Source organism: Electrona antarctica, assembly GCF_951216825.1.
Source record: "Electrona antarctica genome assembly, chromosome: 9".
Classification (NCBI taxonomy): domain Eukaryota; kingdom Metazoa; phylum Chordata; class Actinopteri; order Myctophiformes; family Myctophidae; genus Electrona; species Electrona antarctica.
The window spans coordinates 16,456,783-16,474,750 of record NC_136790.1 but is presented as its reverse complement, the minus strand read 5'-3'; the positions used below and the strand labels follow the sequence as shown (position 1 = coordinate 16,474,750).

General features: G+C 44.5%; 1 protein-coding gene across 1 annotated transcript in view; it reads right to left on the bottom strand.

The window, feature by feature from the left end:
- LOC306929691 (semaphorin-3D) overlaps positions 1-17,968 on the bottom strand; it is a 172,911-nt gene that overhangs the window by 10,935 nt on the left and 144,008 nt on the right. The window contains exons 12-13 of the mRNA XM_079510312.1: positions 15,709-15,931; positions 5,317-5,405 (exon numbers count right to left, since the gene is read on the bottom strand). Coding sequence (XP_079366438.1) covers positions 5,317-5,405; positions 15,709-15,931 — 312 coding nt within the window. The remainder of the gene's footprint in view (positions 1-5,316; positions 5,406-15,708; positions 15,932-17,968) is intronic.

Here is a 17,968-nt window from a genome sequence, read left to right as displayed (position 1 = left end):
TATATGTCAAACTCAAGGCCCGGGGGCCAAATCAGGCCCGTGAGTGAATTATCTTTGGCCCGCGGAATGATATTTAATTAGTATTAGAACTGGCCCTCTGGTATACTGCACGGACCACCATAATACTACAAGTCCGACAATGCACTGCGAGTGACACATACTATGAAAGCAGTGCTTGGTGAGGATCATAGAACAGGAAACTGAGCTTAATAATAATGCATTTTCAGTTTTAAATGCATTTACTTTTTTGCTGTTTGCCTGGGACGTCCTCATGACCGTGGTGCCCGTGTGTTGAAACACGGTCCGGCCCTCGACCTCGACCGATTTCTTTATTTTGGCCCACTGTGTATTTGAGTTTGACATCCCTGATGTACTATGTGTACTATATGTAAACTCTTCATTTCCATTGTCCAGCCATTCAGTTACATTAAAAAATAATAATAATAATAATTTGGCGACCCCCCGAGGGGTCGCGACCCACGGGTTGAGAACCCCTGCACTAACCTATGATATGCACTGCCAAGTAAAAAACATGCTGAAAAGGTATGTATACCTGTACAAGTACACAATACGCAGCAAGGAAGCACTCCTCAAATTCCCGAATATATACCGAACCCGACTTCACAATTAGCCCATTGAACTGTAACTGACGTGGGGTTAAAGGTTTGCCTTGGCTGGAAGGCATCTGGCGGGGGTTATTATGATCTATAAACCACACAGATTAGACATCTAATCTGCCTCCTTTTCTTCTTCAGAGGAAGCACGGTGACTCCATTTTTCCAGCTCACTGACTCGTTTGAACAGGAGGACAAAGTGACTCAATGGACCCTGACCACCATGAGAGAGCGAGAGCGAGAGAGAGAGAGAGGAGGGAGGAGAGAGGGAGGGAGAGATTGGGGATCAAGATAACAAGAGAGAACTAAGTAAGACAAGTGATGGGACGAGATAGCAGTGAGGAGAGAGAATGGGAACGGTATAGAGACACTCAGGAGCGTTACAGACCTTTAAGGGTCCTCTTGGTTCCTAACTATCAATCATTTAACTGGGGGCTGCCTGGGCCCCCTTAAGAACCCCACTTTGAGAACTACTGCCATACAGGACAGAGAAAACGTCTCGTTCTAACGTTGTGACCGAGGACTTATTATGAGTAAGCTGCTAGACTGAAACCATGGCTGTGGTCAATCAGTGTCAGGGGAAATTAAAGCTCCAAAGTAGCTTCTGTTTGTCTTATTGTTTTGTTACATTATCATGACTTTATAGGCATAAAGGTAAACCACCGCGGTGCATTCGGCTTTGTCGGACGTCTATCTATACGAACACAAAGGGCCTGTGTTCGGGGAAGACAAGCTTGATAATGATAATAACATACTCCTATACGGGCTGGGGCAGCACCTGTCATGCTACAGTACGTCCTCCCGGTGGGGGCTCCTCACTGGCGGCTGAGCCAGAAATGTGTGTGGGGAGGTATGAATTGGCATAACTATTTCTAATTAGGGAGAAAAAGGGGCAAAAACATAGAGTATATAAAAGGATAGAGACTGAACTGGCGCGAAGCTCCGCCCCCCCAGCTATTCATGTCAGTGGAAGTTGCTCAGTGGCGTTTTGAAGCACCCGGAAGACTGCCGGAAGTCCCTCCTCCGGACCTCAACTTTGAGGTCCGGGGTGACGTATGCAACCGAGCGCTCAATGTTAAAGCCCAGCTGCACAGGGTTTCCCGGTCATGAATCCACGGGTCCGCCTGTAGTCCCTCCTCCTACCACTAGGACCCAGACCTTCAACGTTGAATAGCCTCACTGGCCCCTTGGGCAAAAAGCACACAAAATAAACTATGTACAGGTGTTTTACTGAGCACCTCCCAGTGTTCAACAGCAAGACCTACTGTAGCCGGTTGATATTCTAAACGGAAGTAGTGGAATTTGGCGGACGTACCCCTCCAAGTATTAAATTAAGTATCAAGTATCAAATTATGTTGAGGCTTTACAAAAACGTGAGAAAACGCTGGGAACGAGGCAATTCAACAGTAGACTGTGGTTGTGCTGGGCAGCTCCCATTGGCCAACAGACTAGTACACAACTGTGGTTTGTACACTGGGCATATAGGATGTCGCCTGTCGCATAAATCACACACATATAGAAGTACATTTACGTCAGAGTCATCTGTCTGGTGGTTAAGGACGGGTGGAAGTGGGTTCGTTCCTGTTTGAGGCTGCTATATGTAAGTAAACACTCAATGAGCATCATCTGATTTCCTGTTTGTTTGTTGTCATTTGTGTCGCTCTTTCCTTCCTTCCTGCATTGTGTTCCCTTCGCGGTTCAAATCTGTCCATCCTGTCCTTTCTGTTCACCTCCCCAGTTATCCTGTCCTTTCTGTTCACCTCCCCAGTTATCCTGTCCTTTCTGTTCACCTCCCCAGTGATCCCATTTAGATCTGAGGACGATTCTACAAAATGTCTTCTAAATCATGACAGTTTTCAGAAAAATCTATGTTTCTATGTCAGTCGTTCTCAAACTATTTCATGTCAAGGACCACCAAAATTATATGCAATTGGCCGCCGACCCCCATCTGAACATAATGTTGTTCCAGGGACCCCCCCAGAAGCAAAGATTTGAGTTTAAAACGCTCGCTCCGAAAGAATACATATTCAAAGATTTGCGCCACATTATCAAGATTTAAAAAAATAGCAGATCTACAAGCTCGTAGCGCGGCCCCGAATGCCGCGCTACGAGCTTGTAGATCTGCTATTTTTCAAAGGCTAAAGTATACCATAATGCTTAAAACACCAAAAGGGGTTCCCGTCCTGAATAAGTTAAAGAGAAACTTTGGCGATTTAGATTTTGTATCTGAAGTGAAATTATTATGTGTGTGAGGAATAAAAAATATTGATGTCATGAAACAGTGACGTCAAACACATCGTTTTGTGTCATTGGGCAAATATTTAGAAGAGAAATATGCAGTATGATACACTATCTATTCTATATGAACGATCTTCTCACGTCAGATTCAGAACAATAGGATTTACAGTAGGTTAGAAATTCTGTGAGGTTATTCCCTGTTCCTTCTTCTATTACTCTTCTATTTTGTGCCAGGTACTTTTCAGTTAGATTTTGTGTTTCTATTTATTTATTTGTCTTACCTTCTGGTAAAAAAAAGTAAAAAGAAAAAAGTACGGTATCCTTTTTTACAGTTTATGTTTATGTGTGTGCTTATATGTGACCGAGTCCAGTGGTTTGATAAACAAGGGGGGCATGGTCATTTTTCAGTTTTTTACATATTATGAAACTACAAAATGTAAGCTTTCATATGATGTATTGTTCATTGAAATTGGGGAAAAAATGAAGAAGATATGACCATCTGAAACTTGTTGAACTGGAAACCCCAAAGTAGAGAATTTCCCCTGCAAAGATTCCAAAGATGTTAGCACCTCTGGGCCCCAGGAATGGGTGTGACAATAGATGTGCAGGAATGTGTGTGCTTATATGTGCAGTCATGTCAATGTAAATTACATTGTTTTTGTGCCTGACTTCCAGTAAACATATTAATGAAAAAAAATCTGAAGTTTCCCTTAAACAAAATCTCTCCTCTCCTGTCCTCTCCTGTCCTCTCCTGTCCTCTCCTGTCCTCTCCTCTCCTCTCCTCTCCTCTCCTCTCCTCTCCTCTCCTCTCCTCAGGACCATGGGGAGTATCCTCTCCTCTCCTCTCCTCTCCTCTCCTCTCCTCTCCTCTCCTCTCCTCTCCTCTCCTCTCCTCTCCTCTCCTCTCCTCTCCTCTCCTCTCCTCTCCTCTCCTCTCATCAGGACCATGGGGAGTATCCTCTCCTCTCCTCTCCTCTCCTCTCCTCTCCTCTCCTCTCCTCTCCTCAGGACCATGGGGAGTATCCTCTCCTCTCCTCTCCTCTCCTCTCCTCTCCTCTCCTCTCCTCTCCTCTCCTCTCCTCTCCTCTCCTCTCCTCTCCTCTCCTCTCCTCTCCTCTCCTCTCCTCTCCTCTCCTCTCCTCTCCTCTCCTCTCCTCTCCTCAGGACCATGGGGAGTATCCTCTCCTCTCCTCTCCTCTCCTCTCCTCTCCTCTCCTCTCCTCTCCTCTCCTCTCCTCTCCTCTCCTCTCCTCTCCTCTCCTCTCTCCTCTCCTCAGGACCATGGGGAGTATCCTCTCCTCTCCTCTCCTCTCCTCTCCTCTCCTCTCCTCTCCTCTCCTCTCCTCTCCTCTCCTCTCCTCTCCTCTCCTCTCCTCTCCTCTCCTCTCCTCTCCTCTCCTCTCCTCTCCTCTCCTCTCCTCTCCTCTCCTCTCCTCAGGACCATGGGGAGTATCCTCTCCTCTCCTCTCCTCTCCTCTCCTCTCCTCTCCTCTCCTCTCCTCTCCTCTCCTCTCCTCTCCTCTCCTCTCCTCTCCTCTCCTCAGGACCTTGGGGAGTATACCCTGCTATCTGTTTTTCCAGTTAAGTGGGGTTATTCTAGTCAAATATGTTCCAGTGGAAAGTACATGCAATACCACACACACACACACACACACACACACACACACACACACACACACACACACACACACACACACACACACACACACACACACACACACTCACACTCACACTCACACACACACACACACACACACACACACACACACACACACACACACACACGACAACAGATGGGCACTGGGGGAGGACTGCTTCTGTGCCCAGGGCCATAAAAGTCCTGAAGCCTGGTGTTTTAGCTGTAAAATGCTGTGTGTTATGGACCCTGAGAGGTTATGGGGAGCACATCATGAAATTGGACATTGTCAGTCGCAGTTCCTTAAATCAGTGATTCCCACTGATATAAAAACCTTGAGAAATGACTCTTCATTGTGATAAACGATAAACAGTAGCCCAGCTCAAATTGATCCAAGTAAGAACCAGGGCCCTCAATTGGGCCCTGATCAAGAAAAGGTTGAGAACCATAGATGCCATGTGTGTGTGTGTGTGTGTGTGTGTGTGTGTGTGTGTGTGTGTGTGTGTGTGTGTGTGTGTGTGTGTGTGTGTGTGTGTGTGTGTGTGTGTGCGTGCGTGCGTGCGTGCGTGCGTGCGTGCGTGCGTGCGTGCGTGCGTGCGTGCGTGCGTGCGTGCGTGCGTGCGTGCGTGCGTGAAACCTATAGCCGACATCCATTCAAGATGCAATGTGATTTATTTGAACAATATATAAACTTCAGTGCTTTATTCAAGCACAATTAGGACTGTGGGTAGGATCAAATACCCTCAAAAACTCAAAAAGTACAGTATTGTGTGTTTTATGCGACATATCAGCGACATTTTATGGACCCAAAACAGAAGTTCTTCTTACCTGAAAGAGGGTCAGCTCTTCCAGAATCACCTCCTCTGTGTCCCAGTTGTCTTTGATCACCGACACGGCTTTCACCACCCTGCCGTCGTCTGGAACCAAGCAGAAACAAAGCTCTGAGTTTCATTTACATTCCAAGCCTTCTAACTCATGCAGTAACATATTTTATACTATACAGACCTATAGCATATATATCTGAGTCCCTGTGTGGGACAGTGTAGTGCAGGGGTAGTGTAGTAGCGTATAGCACAGTGGTAATCAAATATGTCTGAAAAGATTGAGCCAGGGACGCCCATAAGAGATGATTTGTCTATATTTCCACCATAGCAAGGGGCGGCAGTGGCTCAGGCCGGGGTAGTCGGGTAGAGTGGGCCGGATGAGAACCGCGAGGTTCCCAGTTCGAACCCGGGCTCCCCCAGAGTTAGTGTCGAAGTGTCCTTGAGCAAGACACTGATGCTTAATTACTCCCGATGTGCAGGTTTGGTGCCTTGCATGGTTTTCTCTGCCATCGGTGTATGTACTGTATGTGTGTGTGTGTGTGTGTGTGTGTGTGTGTGTGTGTGTGTGTGTGTGTGTGTGTGTGTGTGTGTGTGTGTGTGTGTGTGTGAATGGGTGAGTGTAATGCACAGTCTATGTGAAGTGCTTTGGATAAAAGCACTATATAAATGCACCATTTACCATTTATAGCAACAGAAATCTCCCTTATCATCTTTAGTTTGAAAGTTCATGTGAAATTCATTAACACAAATTCTACCAAACAGCCAGACAGCACTAGCAAAACATATGATTTGTCCAGATTTCACTCTGTTTCCACCATAGCAACAGAAATCTACCTTATCATCTTTAGTTTGATAGTTCATGTGAAATTGATTAACATAAATTCTACCAAACAGCCAGATATAGTACTAGCAAAACAGTTTTGTGTAATTTGACTAAATTTAGAAGAACTCCATGACAGGAAGGAAAACTGTTGGCACCCGCCATAAATTGTCATTGTTATTTTCCATACTTTTGCAATACACCCATTATTTCAACATTAGGTCAACAATGGATGGCGACATTAGGAGGATGGGTGGAACCTTAAAACACAACTGTAAGAAGGCCTAATTTTAGTGATTCCATTATTGGTACTAGCCTAATATGGCCCCGTTTTATTTATCTTCCTCTTTCTTCAGTTCAATTGTACATGGGGGCGGTGGTGGCTCAGGGGTTAGAGTGACTGGATGGCAACCGCAAGGTTGCCAGTTCGATCCCATGCTCCCCCAGAGTTAGTGTCGAAGTGTCCTTGAGCAAGACACTGAACCCCTAATTGCTCCTGATGTGCTGGTTGGTGCCTTGCATGGTTTCCGCCGCCATCGGTGTATGAATGTGTGTGTGAATGGGTGAATGTAATGCACAATCTATGTAAAGTGCCTTGGATAAAGGCGCTATATAAATGCACCATTTACCATTTACATATTGTAATGCTCTTCTATGGCAGCAGTGGTAGGCAACAGGTGGCCCATATGGGCCAGAACTGGCCCACCAGCGATAATTGACAACATTTTTTTTAGCAGGAAAATAAATGGGGGGAGAAAGAAAAAAGAAAAAAAACCACGCCTAACAAAGTTCTCATGCCTTAACTCATGTTTCTTTGAGTTTGTAAGCTGACATGTCCACTTGTCCAGAGTCCAGACACTATGAGGAGAGACATGTCCACTTGTCCAGAGTCCAGACGCTATGAGGAGAGACATGTCCACTTGTCCAGAGTCCAGACGCTATGAGGAGAGCCTGACATGTCCACTTGTCCAGACTCCAGACGCTATGAGGAGAGCCTGACATGTCCACTTGTCCAGACTCCAGACGCTATGAGGAGAGCCTGACATGTCCACTTGTCCAGACTCCAGACACTATGAGGAGAGCCTGACATGTCCACTTGTCCAGACTCCAGACACTATGAGGAGAGCCTGACATGTCCACTTGTCCAGACTCCAGACGCTATGAGGAGAGCCTGACATGTCCACTTGTCCAGACTCCAGACACTATGAGGAGAGCCTGACACAGTCAGTCATTCTTTGAGTTTGTAAGCTGACATGTCCACTTGTCCAGACTCCAGACGCTATGAGGAGAGCCTGACATGTCCACTTGTCCAGACTCCAGACACTATGAGGAGAGCCTGACATGTCCACTTGTCCAGACTCCAGACACTATGAGGAGAGCCTGACATGTCCACTTTTCCAGACTCCAGACACTATGAGGAGAGCCTGACACAGTCAGTCATTCTTTGAGTTTGTAAGCTGACATGTCCACTTGTCCAGACTCCAGACGCTATGAGGAGAGCCTGACATGTCCACTTGTCCAGACTCCAGACACTATGAGGAGAGCCTGACATGTCCACTTGTCCAGACTCCAGACACTATGAGGAGAGCCTGACATGTCCACTTGTCCAGACTCCAGACGCTATGAGGAGAGCCTGACACAGTCAGTCATTCAGTTTGTAAGCTGACATGTCCACTTGTCCAGACTCCAGACACTATGAGGAGAGCCTGACACAGGCAGTCATTCCGTAGCGGTTGCCCAGGTGACTGCATATATACATTCTATAGCTGTAACCGTGGCAGCGGACCCTATGAGACACCTGGAGCAGAATTTATGACCTGGTTTATACCAGCTGTTACGCACACACGCACATGACGCACGCACGCGCGCACACACACACACACACACACACACACACACACACACACACACACACACACACACACACACACACACACACACACACACACACACACACACACACACACACGCGCACACACACACACACACACACACACACTGACACACACAAGGCATGCATGCACAATAAACAAACCTGATACATTAATGCCTTAGCTTATAATGTCAGGATGCTCCCAGAGAACCTACTGTGGGAAATCTGTGTGTGGCATGCATGCCTGTGTGAGTGTGCTAGCCCGTGTGTCACGTGTGTGTGTGTGTGTGTGTGTGTGTGTGTGTGTGTGTGTGTGTGTGTGTGTGTGTGTGTGTGTGTGTGTGTGTGTGTGTGTGTGTGTGTGTGTGTGTGTGTGTGTCCATCCAACAAGCCTACCATACATGGGCTAATGATGAACTGTATATGTGATCACAACCTTATTTGTCTCAGCCAGGCCTGAGATGCTATCTTCTGTCTGTCTGTCTGTCTTATGTTGTTGTTGCACAGAGAGTTCAGTGCTCTTAGTTCAGACTCAAGGCCAGTGCTTCATAATAACCCCCCCCCCCACACACACACACACACACACACACACACACACACACAACAAGAACAATGAGACTGTGTCTCATAGCGTCGCTGTCAGGTGGAAACCTTGTCCAAAGCTGTAACTTTTCAGGAAATGGAGAAAATTAAGCATGTGTTCCAATGTAGTTATTTAGTTACTTACAAGCTCTTATTAAAGGACGAGGAAAACCAGAGAGAAGTAACCACTTTCTCTTTCTTAGAAAAGTTAAAAGAATAGCCAAAATGGCAACACCTACAAGCTCATCGCTAATTCTTTGCTATACTTCTGCTAACTTCTGCTAACCTTGAACCTTGAACTTTCTGTGTGGCACTGTTAAGCGTTATTCATAGTTTGGATTTTGGGTGGTGAGGTGACCACCGAACTACAACATGACGTCACAAGCCGCGGTGAAGAGCAAACCACCGCCACCGCCCCAGCCCTTCTCTCTGTTTTTACTCACCACCGCTCAACGTTATTTCAGCTCCGGTGGTCACCTCACCACCGGAGCGGTGGAAAATCCAGACTATGAATGAGCCTTTAGTTTGACTAAGTATAGGACAAAAACTTTTGTAATATGGAGATACAGTACAAGGTTTCTGCCCGACAGCAACGATATTCTCCAAGAACCCGTATCGTCTTTTCAAAGCCTTTCTTTAAGCTGAATAGGTTGAATGAACAAGAAGGCTCAGTAATAGGCCTGTTACAGATGCACACAGTTACACATTCTGACAACTGGAAGCCGAAGCCCAATTGAAAGCGTCTTCCATTATTGACCCCTGTGCATGTCTCAGGGGCCATGCAGGAGCAGTTCAGGGTCAAGTGATTTTCTCAAGCGGCTATTTGGTGAGTGGGTGGACGGGGTTATAATAACACTTCTCCAGTTGCTAAAATGCACCGCATTTCTAAGCTTTCTTAGCGTTCCCTGCAGAAAATACGAACAGAGCTTTGGTGCGGCCGTAGCTGGGTGGCAAGAGAGGCTTGGCTGTCTGGGAAGGTCGCCGGTTCGACACTCGGCCGGCCCAGTGATGTTCGAAGTGTCCCTGAGCAAGAAACTTAACCCCTGGCATGTACAGTTGGGTGCCACCGATATTGTCCCTTATCATTTGACCCATTTAGGCCTGACCTCAAAATTTTAAAAAATCCTTCTAAATCCTAAGATATTAAATAAATATTTTCACGATTTTTCAAAAATAGCAGACCTACAAGCTCGTACCGCGCCACTCGGTGGCGCGCTATGAGCTTGTAGATCTGCTATTTTTCAATAGCTAAATTATAACATAATGTTTAAAACACCAAAAGGGGTTCCCGCCCAAAATGGGTTAACTGTCCTTTTGCGCAGATCACGCAAACCTCAGCAAAAAGAAAAGGACAATATCGATGGCCTCCAACTGTAAGTTACTAATATCTCAGGACTTTCTTTTTACCGAATGGGTCCCCAGATTGGTAGGTTACTAAAAATAGTCTTCAAAATAACTACCATTGTACTTGAGTAGTTACTTCTAACTGAGTAATGTTTAAGTCAAGAAACAGTGCTGACTTTGATCTTCTGTGGAACTGCAGGACTGAGTCCATGCAGGAAAACATTACAAAAAACAATAATGTCCAGGGGAAATTACTGTAATGTATATTATCTTATCTTGTCTTATCTTATCTTAGCCCATTTTGGACGGGAACCCCTTTTGGTGTTTTAACTAAGCATTATTATGTTATACTTTAGCTATTGAAAAATAGCAGATCTACAAGCTCATAGCTCGCCACCGAGTGGCGCGCTACGAGCTTGTAGGTCTGCTATTTTTGAAAAATCGTAAAAATGCGACAAAAATCTTTTTATTGTGACGTCAGGCCTAAATGGGTTAGTACTGTTCTAGTACTTCTTTTCAATCCATGATATTACGACATACTAAACATTTGAGCCAGAATCCTCATGTCAGCACTGACATGGAAGGAAACCCTGCATTCCAGTTGGATGATGTTTGGTTTGTAAAACGAGAAAGCAACTCAGCGGTTGCAGGAATCCAACCACAGCAGCTGTAGTGAATGTTTAACATGGCCGTGGTTCAGTGTTCAGCAGCTGTAGTTCAGTGCGTTCAGCAGCTGTAGTGAATGTTTAACATGGCCGTGGTTCAGTGTTCAGCAGCTGTAGTTCAGTGCGTTCAGCAGCTGTAGTGAATGTTTAACATGGCCGTGGTTCAGTGCGTTCCGTTCGCTCGCTGCAGACACTGAGAGCCTGCTTAGCGTCCGCTGCTTACAGAAGCCCTGCACCACATCCTGCTATTTTAATGACATCTTAGAAGGCACCAGTTGGCATTCTGCACCAGTGCATCTTAAATTAATAAGAGAGTATAGAGTATATGGTTAAAGTTACTGACAACGGTAACATTAACAAATATAGCTCACTGACAACAAACGCACGCACGTACACACGCACGTACACACACACGCATGCACATGAGAATGGTAAAACAACTTTGGTGAAACAAGATGAACAACTTGTTTGATTTCAAAATATGAAAACTATAATTAACTCCTTTTGGTGTTAGCATTATGTTATGCTTTAGCTATTGAAAAATAGCAGATCTACAAGCTCATAGCGCGCCACCGAGTGGCGCGCTACGAGCTTGTAGGTCTGCTATTTTTGAAAAATCGAAGAACCACTGACATAGAAACATAGCTTTTTCAGAAAACTGTCAGGATGTAGAAGACATTTTTAGAATCTGATCTCAGGTCAGAATGGGTTAAAGATGTCAAACCGTATTAGTGAAGTACAATATGTACAGTAGACTGAGGTCTGATACAGTACATAAACTCCTAGACTTAGAAGCAGATAGATCGATGGAACAGAACTAGAAATGTTTAAATTGCTTAACCACTTATACCCTCTATATAGTCTAGACGTAGTAAACCGGAGGTGCGTTCGGTTATAGGCACACCGAGCGCACTGCCAATACAAACTAATAGGTGAGTGCGCTCCCGGTGCGCATTTCCGAACGCACCCTTGACCTCAGTATAGGTTCTGTACTTGGACCATGTTTTTACATCTACACCGCATTTCTTTTCGCCAAAAATAGCCGTGGTAGGCTTGTATACGTAGCAGAGTGGCTCAGAGCCTCTGCCTGATGGCCTCAAAAGTCCGGTCCAGAGGGATATCCCTTTGGTCTAGTGGTTAAGATGTTGGACTTTCACGCGGGAGGCCCAAGTTCGAATCCTGGGCGTTACATATAGATCTGCTATTTTTTGCCTAATGCCCCCCTCGGAATATCGATGTTGGAGGGAGGTTAAATACCCTTAAGTAAATTTAGCGTGCAAAGTACAGGGACAGTTGATGGGAGGATGAGAGGTATGTGTAACAAACAAGTCATTATGGAGAATGGTTAACTCACACAGTCCATTACGCACACAGTGATGGCTGAGGTGGTTAACTCACACAGTCCATTACGCACACAGTGATGGTTGAGGCGGGTTGTGGTAGAAAGAATGATGAAAAAACATGGCTTAAGGAACCACGGAAAAAATCTACAGTTGGGTGCCACCGATATTGTCCCTTATCATTTGACCCATTTAGGCCTGACCTCAAAATTTAAAAAAATCCTTCTAAATCCTCCAGTTTTCTGAAATAAATATTTTCACGATTTTTCAAAAATAGCAGACCTACAAGCTCGTAGCGCGCCACTCGGTGGCGCGCTATGAGCTTGTAGATCTGCTATTTTTCAATAGCTAAATTGTTTAAAACACCAAAAGGGGTTCCCGCCCAAAATGGGTTAACTGTCCTTTTGCGCAGATCACGCAAACCTCAGCAAAAAGAAAAGGACAATATCGATGGCCTCCAACTGTATCTGATTCAACCAGTAAGCACAGTTTGGGCTGCTGTTACTACTGTAATTACAGTGCCTATAGTTATACACTCCCAGAGTTACAAATTAACATAAATTAACACTAAAGATCAGGTAATTGTGTGTTGTTCAGTTTTGGCCATTGCTGTGAAAAATGTACAACACGCAGCCTAAACTATATTAACATTTGCCAAAACAATCATTACTGTGTATATTTGAATTATGTATTTTGTCCTGCATAATGCAAGCTTTGTTGAGGGTGTATACTGTTGTATATATTTGTGCTTCTTTTAGGTATTTTTGTGTGATGCACAACAACACTTCAAGAATTCCCAACAGCCCACCCCTCCCTCCACTGACAAAAAGCCACTTTTTCACTGATCTATTGTAGACAGCAAGGTGAAAGAGTCTAGTATAACTTAACAATATGGTTGACTGCTTTGGTAAAAAAAAATATATATATCCCCACCTAAAGCCTCGGATGAACATTAATCACGTACGAACGTAACTTGACGGCTGACCGTTCTAACTAAAAATGTGAAAACGACTCCTCTCAAAGACAATTATGTATAGGTGAACATTACTCATGATTGTAGACGGGCAGTTGAGAGATGGTAGAAACATCTGCGGCGGTGAGTGGGGCATACGGTGTGAACATAACTCCTCTCCTAAAGAACATTTAAGGAGGGCATTTATCACGCAGGTGGATGGGTGGTTGATGGGGGAGATGAGAGACACAGGAGAGGAATCCACTTAGAGGAGATGTATGGAGCAGGCAGACCTCCTCCTGGCCTCACAGGGCCTGTCACCAGGGGTTAAATAACCTCCACCATTTATCACGCGTCACCGCCATTAACCCTGGCAGACGGGAGAGAGAGAGAGAGAGAGAGAGAGAGAGAGAGAGAGGCGGGGGAGACCCTCGCACGCACATCACGGGCATCTTGCATTCACTCACCGGGCTAATGCAAAGTTCATGAAGACGCACGCACGCACGCACGCACGCAGGCACGCACGCACGCACGGCACGCACGCAGGGCACACACGCAGGCACGCAGGCACGCACGCACGCTCGCACGCACGCACGCACGCACGCACGCACGCACGCACGCACGCACGCACGCACGCACGCACGCACGCACGCACGCACGCACGCACGCACGCACGCACGCACGCACGCACACACACTCGCACGCACGCACGCACACTCGCACGCACGCACGCACGCACGCACGCACACTCGCACACACACTCGCACACACACTCGCACTCGAGAACCCACTGAACCTGTCAGAGATATTTGAGCCGCGGACAAAGCGGTTGAATTACTTAATGAGTTAATATGGCACACATTCGCTATAAGGCTCACTTGAGCAGAGAAGGAGAGCGCTTCAGCTACAAAGACATACCCTAAAGGGATAGTCGACGAAGGCATAGTATTTATGTATATAACATAAGACGTAATGAGCCCCACTCCATCACCGGCTCGCTGACAGCTTTATGACGCTGCTCGGTTTTTAACTAGGCGGGCGCTGCCAGGACGCTCGGGGGTCGCGGCCCCATTCCATTTTCTCTGCTTTGTATTGAGCTCTACCTTTACTTTTCGCTCTTTTGAAGCCACATGCTCTCTGCATTTCTCCTGAACCCGTGGTGGTCCCCTAGTAGATCTCCTAACAATCCTGCACAGTATCCACGTTTATTTGAAAAGAAATGGTCCTGTCAATGCACTGACTGCACTGTGCAATCATGTAATGATGAGTGTATAAATCAATCACTATTCATTACTGCACTTGTTGTCTTCTCCCCATCTCTCTCTCTCTCTCTCTCTCTCGCTCTCTCTCTCTCTCTCTCTCTCTCTCTCTCTCTCTCTCTCTCTCTCTCTCTCTCTCTCTCTCTCTCTCTCTCTCTCTCTCTCTCTCTCTCTCTCTCTCTTTCTGTCTCTATCAATCATCACCGCCCATTCTATTCTCTCCCTTCTGTCCTTGAATGCTCTCCCTAGCTTTCTCCCTCCAGTATTATTTTCCCCCTGTCCTCCTCTTAGGTACAATATGGGTCACCCATGACCTCATGTTTCTCTCTCTGTGTCTCTCCACCTTTCCGCATTTGTCTTCGCCAGGCTGACAGCTTCACCACCACTTCCTTCTCACTTTCTCGCTCTTTTTCTTTCTTCTGGTGTGATTTCTTTTTTTTGAGAAAGCGTGCATCCACCCCTTGGTGGTTTAATAGAGGTATTTTGTTTTGTGTTTGTTTGTTCCTTCCTTCCTTTTATCTCGAGCCATGCAGATTTCAAATCCCCCCTTTTCACCCATTCTTGTGCACTACCTCCCCTCCCCATTGGTGGAAAAAGTACCAATACTGCAATTTAGAACTACTTCGTTACAAGTAAAAGTACGGAATCGAAAATGTACTTGAGTAAAAGTACAAAAGTATCTGCATCAAAAAGTACTAAAAGTACTCATATTGCAGAATGTCCCATTTCACAAGTTCAAACTGTGTCTTTTGAAAATAGCAGATCAAAAGCTCAAGCTAGACTCACACTACACTTATGAAAGATGTTATGCACTATTTGCAATTGGAAAAGATAAAGTTTGAATTGAGAGGGAGTGAAGATAGATTTTACCAGACATGGCAACCCTTCATTGACTATTTCAATAGGTGCACGCTAACCCCTCCTACACAATAGATAGATAACAAAATCAAAAATTGGAAAGGAAAAAAAAAAAGAAAGGAACTGAGTGTTTTTTCTTATTTTTCTTATTTTATTTTCTCATTTAAAAAGAAAAATGTCGAGTTGGGAAAGTTTGAGAGCAAGAGTGTCTGTCCTGTTGTTTTTATTTTGTTTGTCTGTTCACATTTGTCACTGTTTAACTGTTTTTTGTTTTTCTTGTTTATCACATTTATGTACCTTTTTTATTATGTATTGTATGTCACTTAATTAGTTATTATCTGTCAATGATATGCTAAAGTTATGCCATAATACAAAATGCCTAATAAAAACTATTTAAAAAAAAAAAAAAGCTCAAGCTAGTAGATCGGCTATTGTCAAATGGCCGAAATGTATAGGGTTGAAGTGGTGTATGTTTTCTAATCAAAATTAAAATCGCCAAAGTAACTAGTGACTAAAGTTTTCAAATAATTGTACTGAAGTAAAAGTACACATTTTGGCTTTGAGATGTAGTGGAGTAGAAGTAAAAGTATTGGAAATTGAAAATACTCAAGTAAAGTACAAATACCTCAAAATTGTACTTAAGTACAGTACTTAAGTAAAAGTACTTAGTTACTTTCCAGCACTGCCCCTCCCCTCCCCTCACCTGTGCCGAGGTGCAGGACGTCGTAGGGTCCGTCCTCTGCCTCCACCCGGTCCACCACCACCCTCTTCAGGGTGTAAGGGACGTTGACTCTGGTCAGCACCGGCTTGCGCCCCAGCGGGAGGACGGGCTCCCACATCAGCTGATGCTGTCTCATGAAGCTCACCACCTCGTCTGGGAAGTCCTGGGTGGTCTTATGAAGCGGGTCGTACGTCTCACTGGGACACTGGACACGGGGACAGGAAAAAAACAACAACACAATTTACAATTTAGGCATTTAGCAACTAGAGCGAGGTAAACACTATAGTGCCTTGGGTAAACTAGGATCACGAGCATCAGTCTGAACAATATACTTAATATACTGAATATACTGAATTCCATTTTATGTTTTACACTTTATGACGATTTGAGGGTTCCATTATTTGATGTAATGCAGCAACAAAAACCTGAGCTAGTCTGGGAAGGTGATGGCCAGTAGTTGGAGAGTGGTTAGTATTCAAGACGGCACAGTTTATTCCTAGAGCCTGGAGTAGGTCCATCATCTGGTCTCCTGTTACAGGCCCAATGTTGTATTTTATTTTATTTTATTTTATTTTATTTTATTTTATTTTATTTTATTTTATTTTATTTTATTTTATTTTATTTTATTTTATTTTATTTTATTTTATTTTATTTTATTTTATTTTATTTTATTTTATTTTATTTTATTTTATTTTATTTTATTTTATTTTATTTTATTTTATTTTATTTTATTTTAATGATGTAATCTGCCATGTATGCAGCTTGGGTGTTCTTATAGTTATTTTGATCATTGTGTGTGAACTGTTATGTTCATTGTTTATGTAAAATGAAAGTGAAAGTGTCCTGTACAGTAAGTCCATATGGGCTGGGCGTCCTTGGAAGCAAGCATGACACGTAAATAAAGAAAAATCAGTCAATCAATGATATACTATCAAAATAATGATCTGTATACATTGAAACTATTGGATACTACGTAAAGCATCTGTCTAAATAACCTGCTATCTAAATGTTAACATTGTGGTCAAGAAAAACAAGTCTAAGTAACAGAAACATGAGAACAAAATTGACCAAGGTATGTCTGCATGCATGGTGTTCATATCTAAGTCAAGTGCCAATAGGGTTGAGATGGAGTTGATTACGGCTTGATTCCACTGTTTGGGAGCCAGGAAACACACGTTGTTGGACAGAGGGAGAAGCCTGTTGACTGGGAGCCACCAAATACAATCACTGAGTCTACAACTGATAGCCAATGGGAGCTGCCCAGTAAAATAGTGGCTCTCAAACCTTTCCATGTAAAGGACCCCAGAATTGATATGCATTTGGCCGCAGACACCATCTGAAAACGCTTTGTGCCAGCTGGGACCCCCCTATGTGTGTACCCCATAGGCTATGGAATCATCGCTATGGGCCATAGCGATGATTTGATTGGCTGAGGGCTTAAAAAGTGAGGACAGACAAAAGTGATTGGCCGGAATGTGATGATGTATATGATGATGTATGATGATAAGAGTGCCCCTCACTTCCCTCAAGTGTGATTAGTTTTAGCGACAATCAGCTTGTGCTGTCGAGCGATTTGCTAACGACGGCCATCGGCTTCCTTGTGATTGGACAAACACAAGTAATCAGATTCGGCTTTGTGGATTTGTCAAAACTTTGTGAGTCATTTGTGCCCCTCACTTCACGCAGGTGTGATTTTTTTACTCTATGGTCGCATCACTACGCGCTGTACGCTTGTAGATCTATGGTCGCATCACTACGCGCTGTACGCTTGTAGATCGGCTATTTTTAAGTAGCCGAAGTATGAAATAGGTTTACAGTAACACAGTTATACTGGAAACCCCCTGAAATCCCCTCAAGGACTTGGACTTGGTTTTATCACCTAAAACAGGGGTTCTCAACCCGTGGGTCGCGACCCCTCGGGGGGTCGCCAAATTATTTTAGGGGGTCCCCAAATTATTAAAAAAAAATAATAATAATAATATTTTCCCGATTTTTCAAAAATAGCAGACCTACAAGCTCGTAACGCGCCACTCGGTGGCGCGCTATGAGCTTGTAGATCTGCTATTTTTCAATAGCTAAATTATAACAATGCTTAAAACACCAAAAGGGGTTCCCACCCAAAATGGTTTAAGGTTATTGTAGCAGTCAATTTATATTGGGGGTCGGGAGGGGGCGGGGCGGGGGTCCCGAGACATTGCCAAAGCATTTCCGGGGGTCCCCGGCCAAAAACGTTGAGAACCCC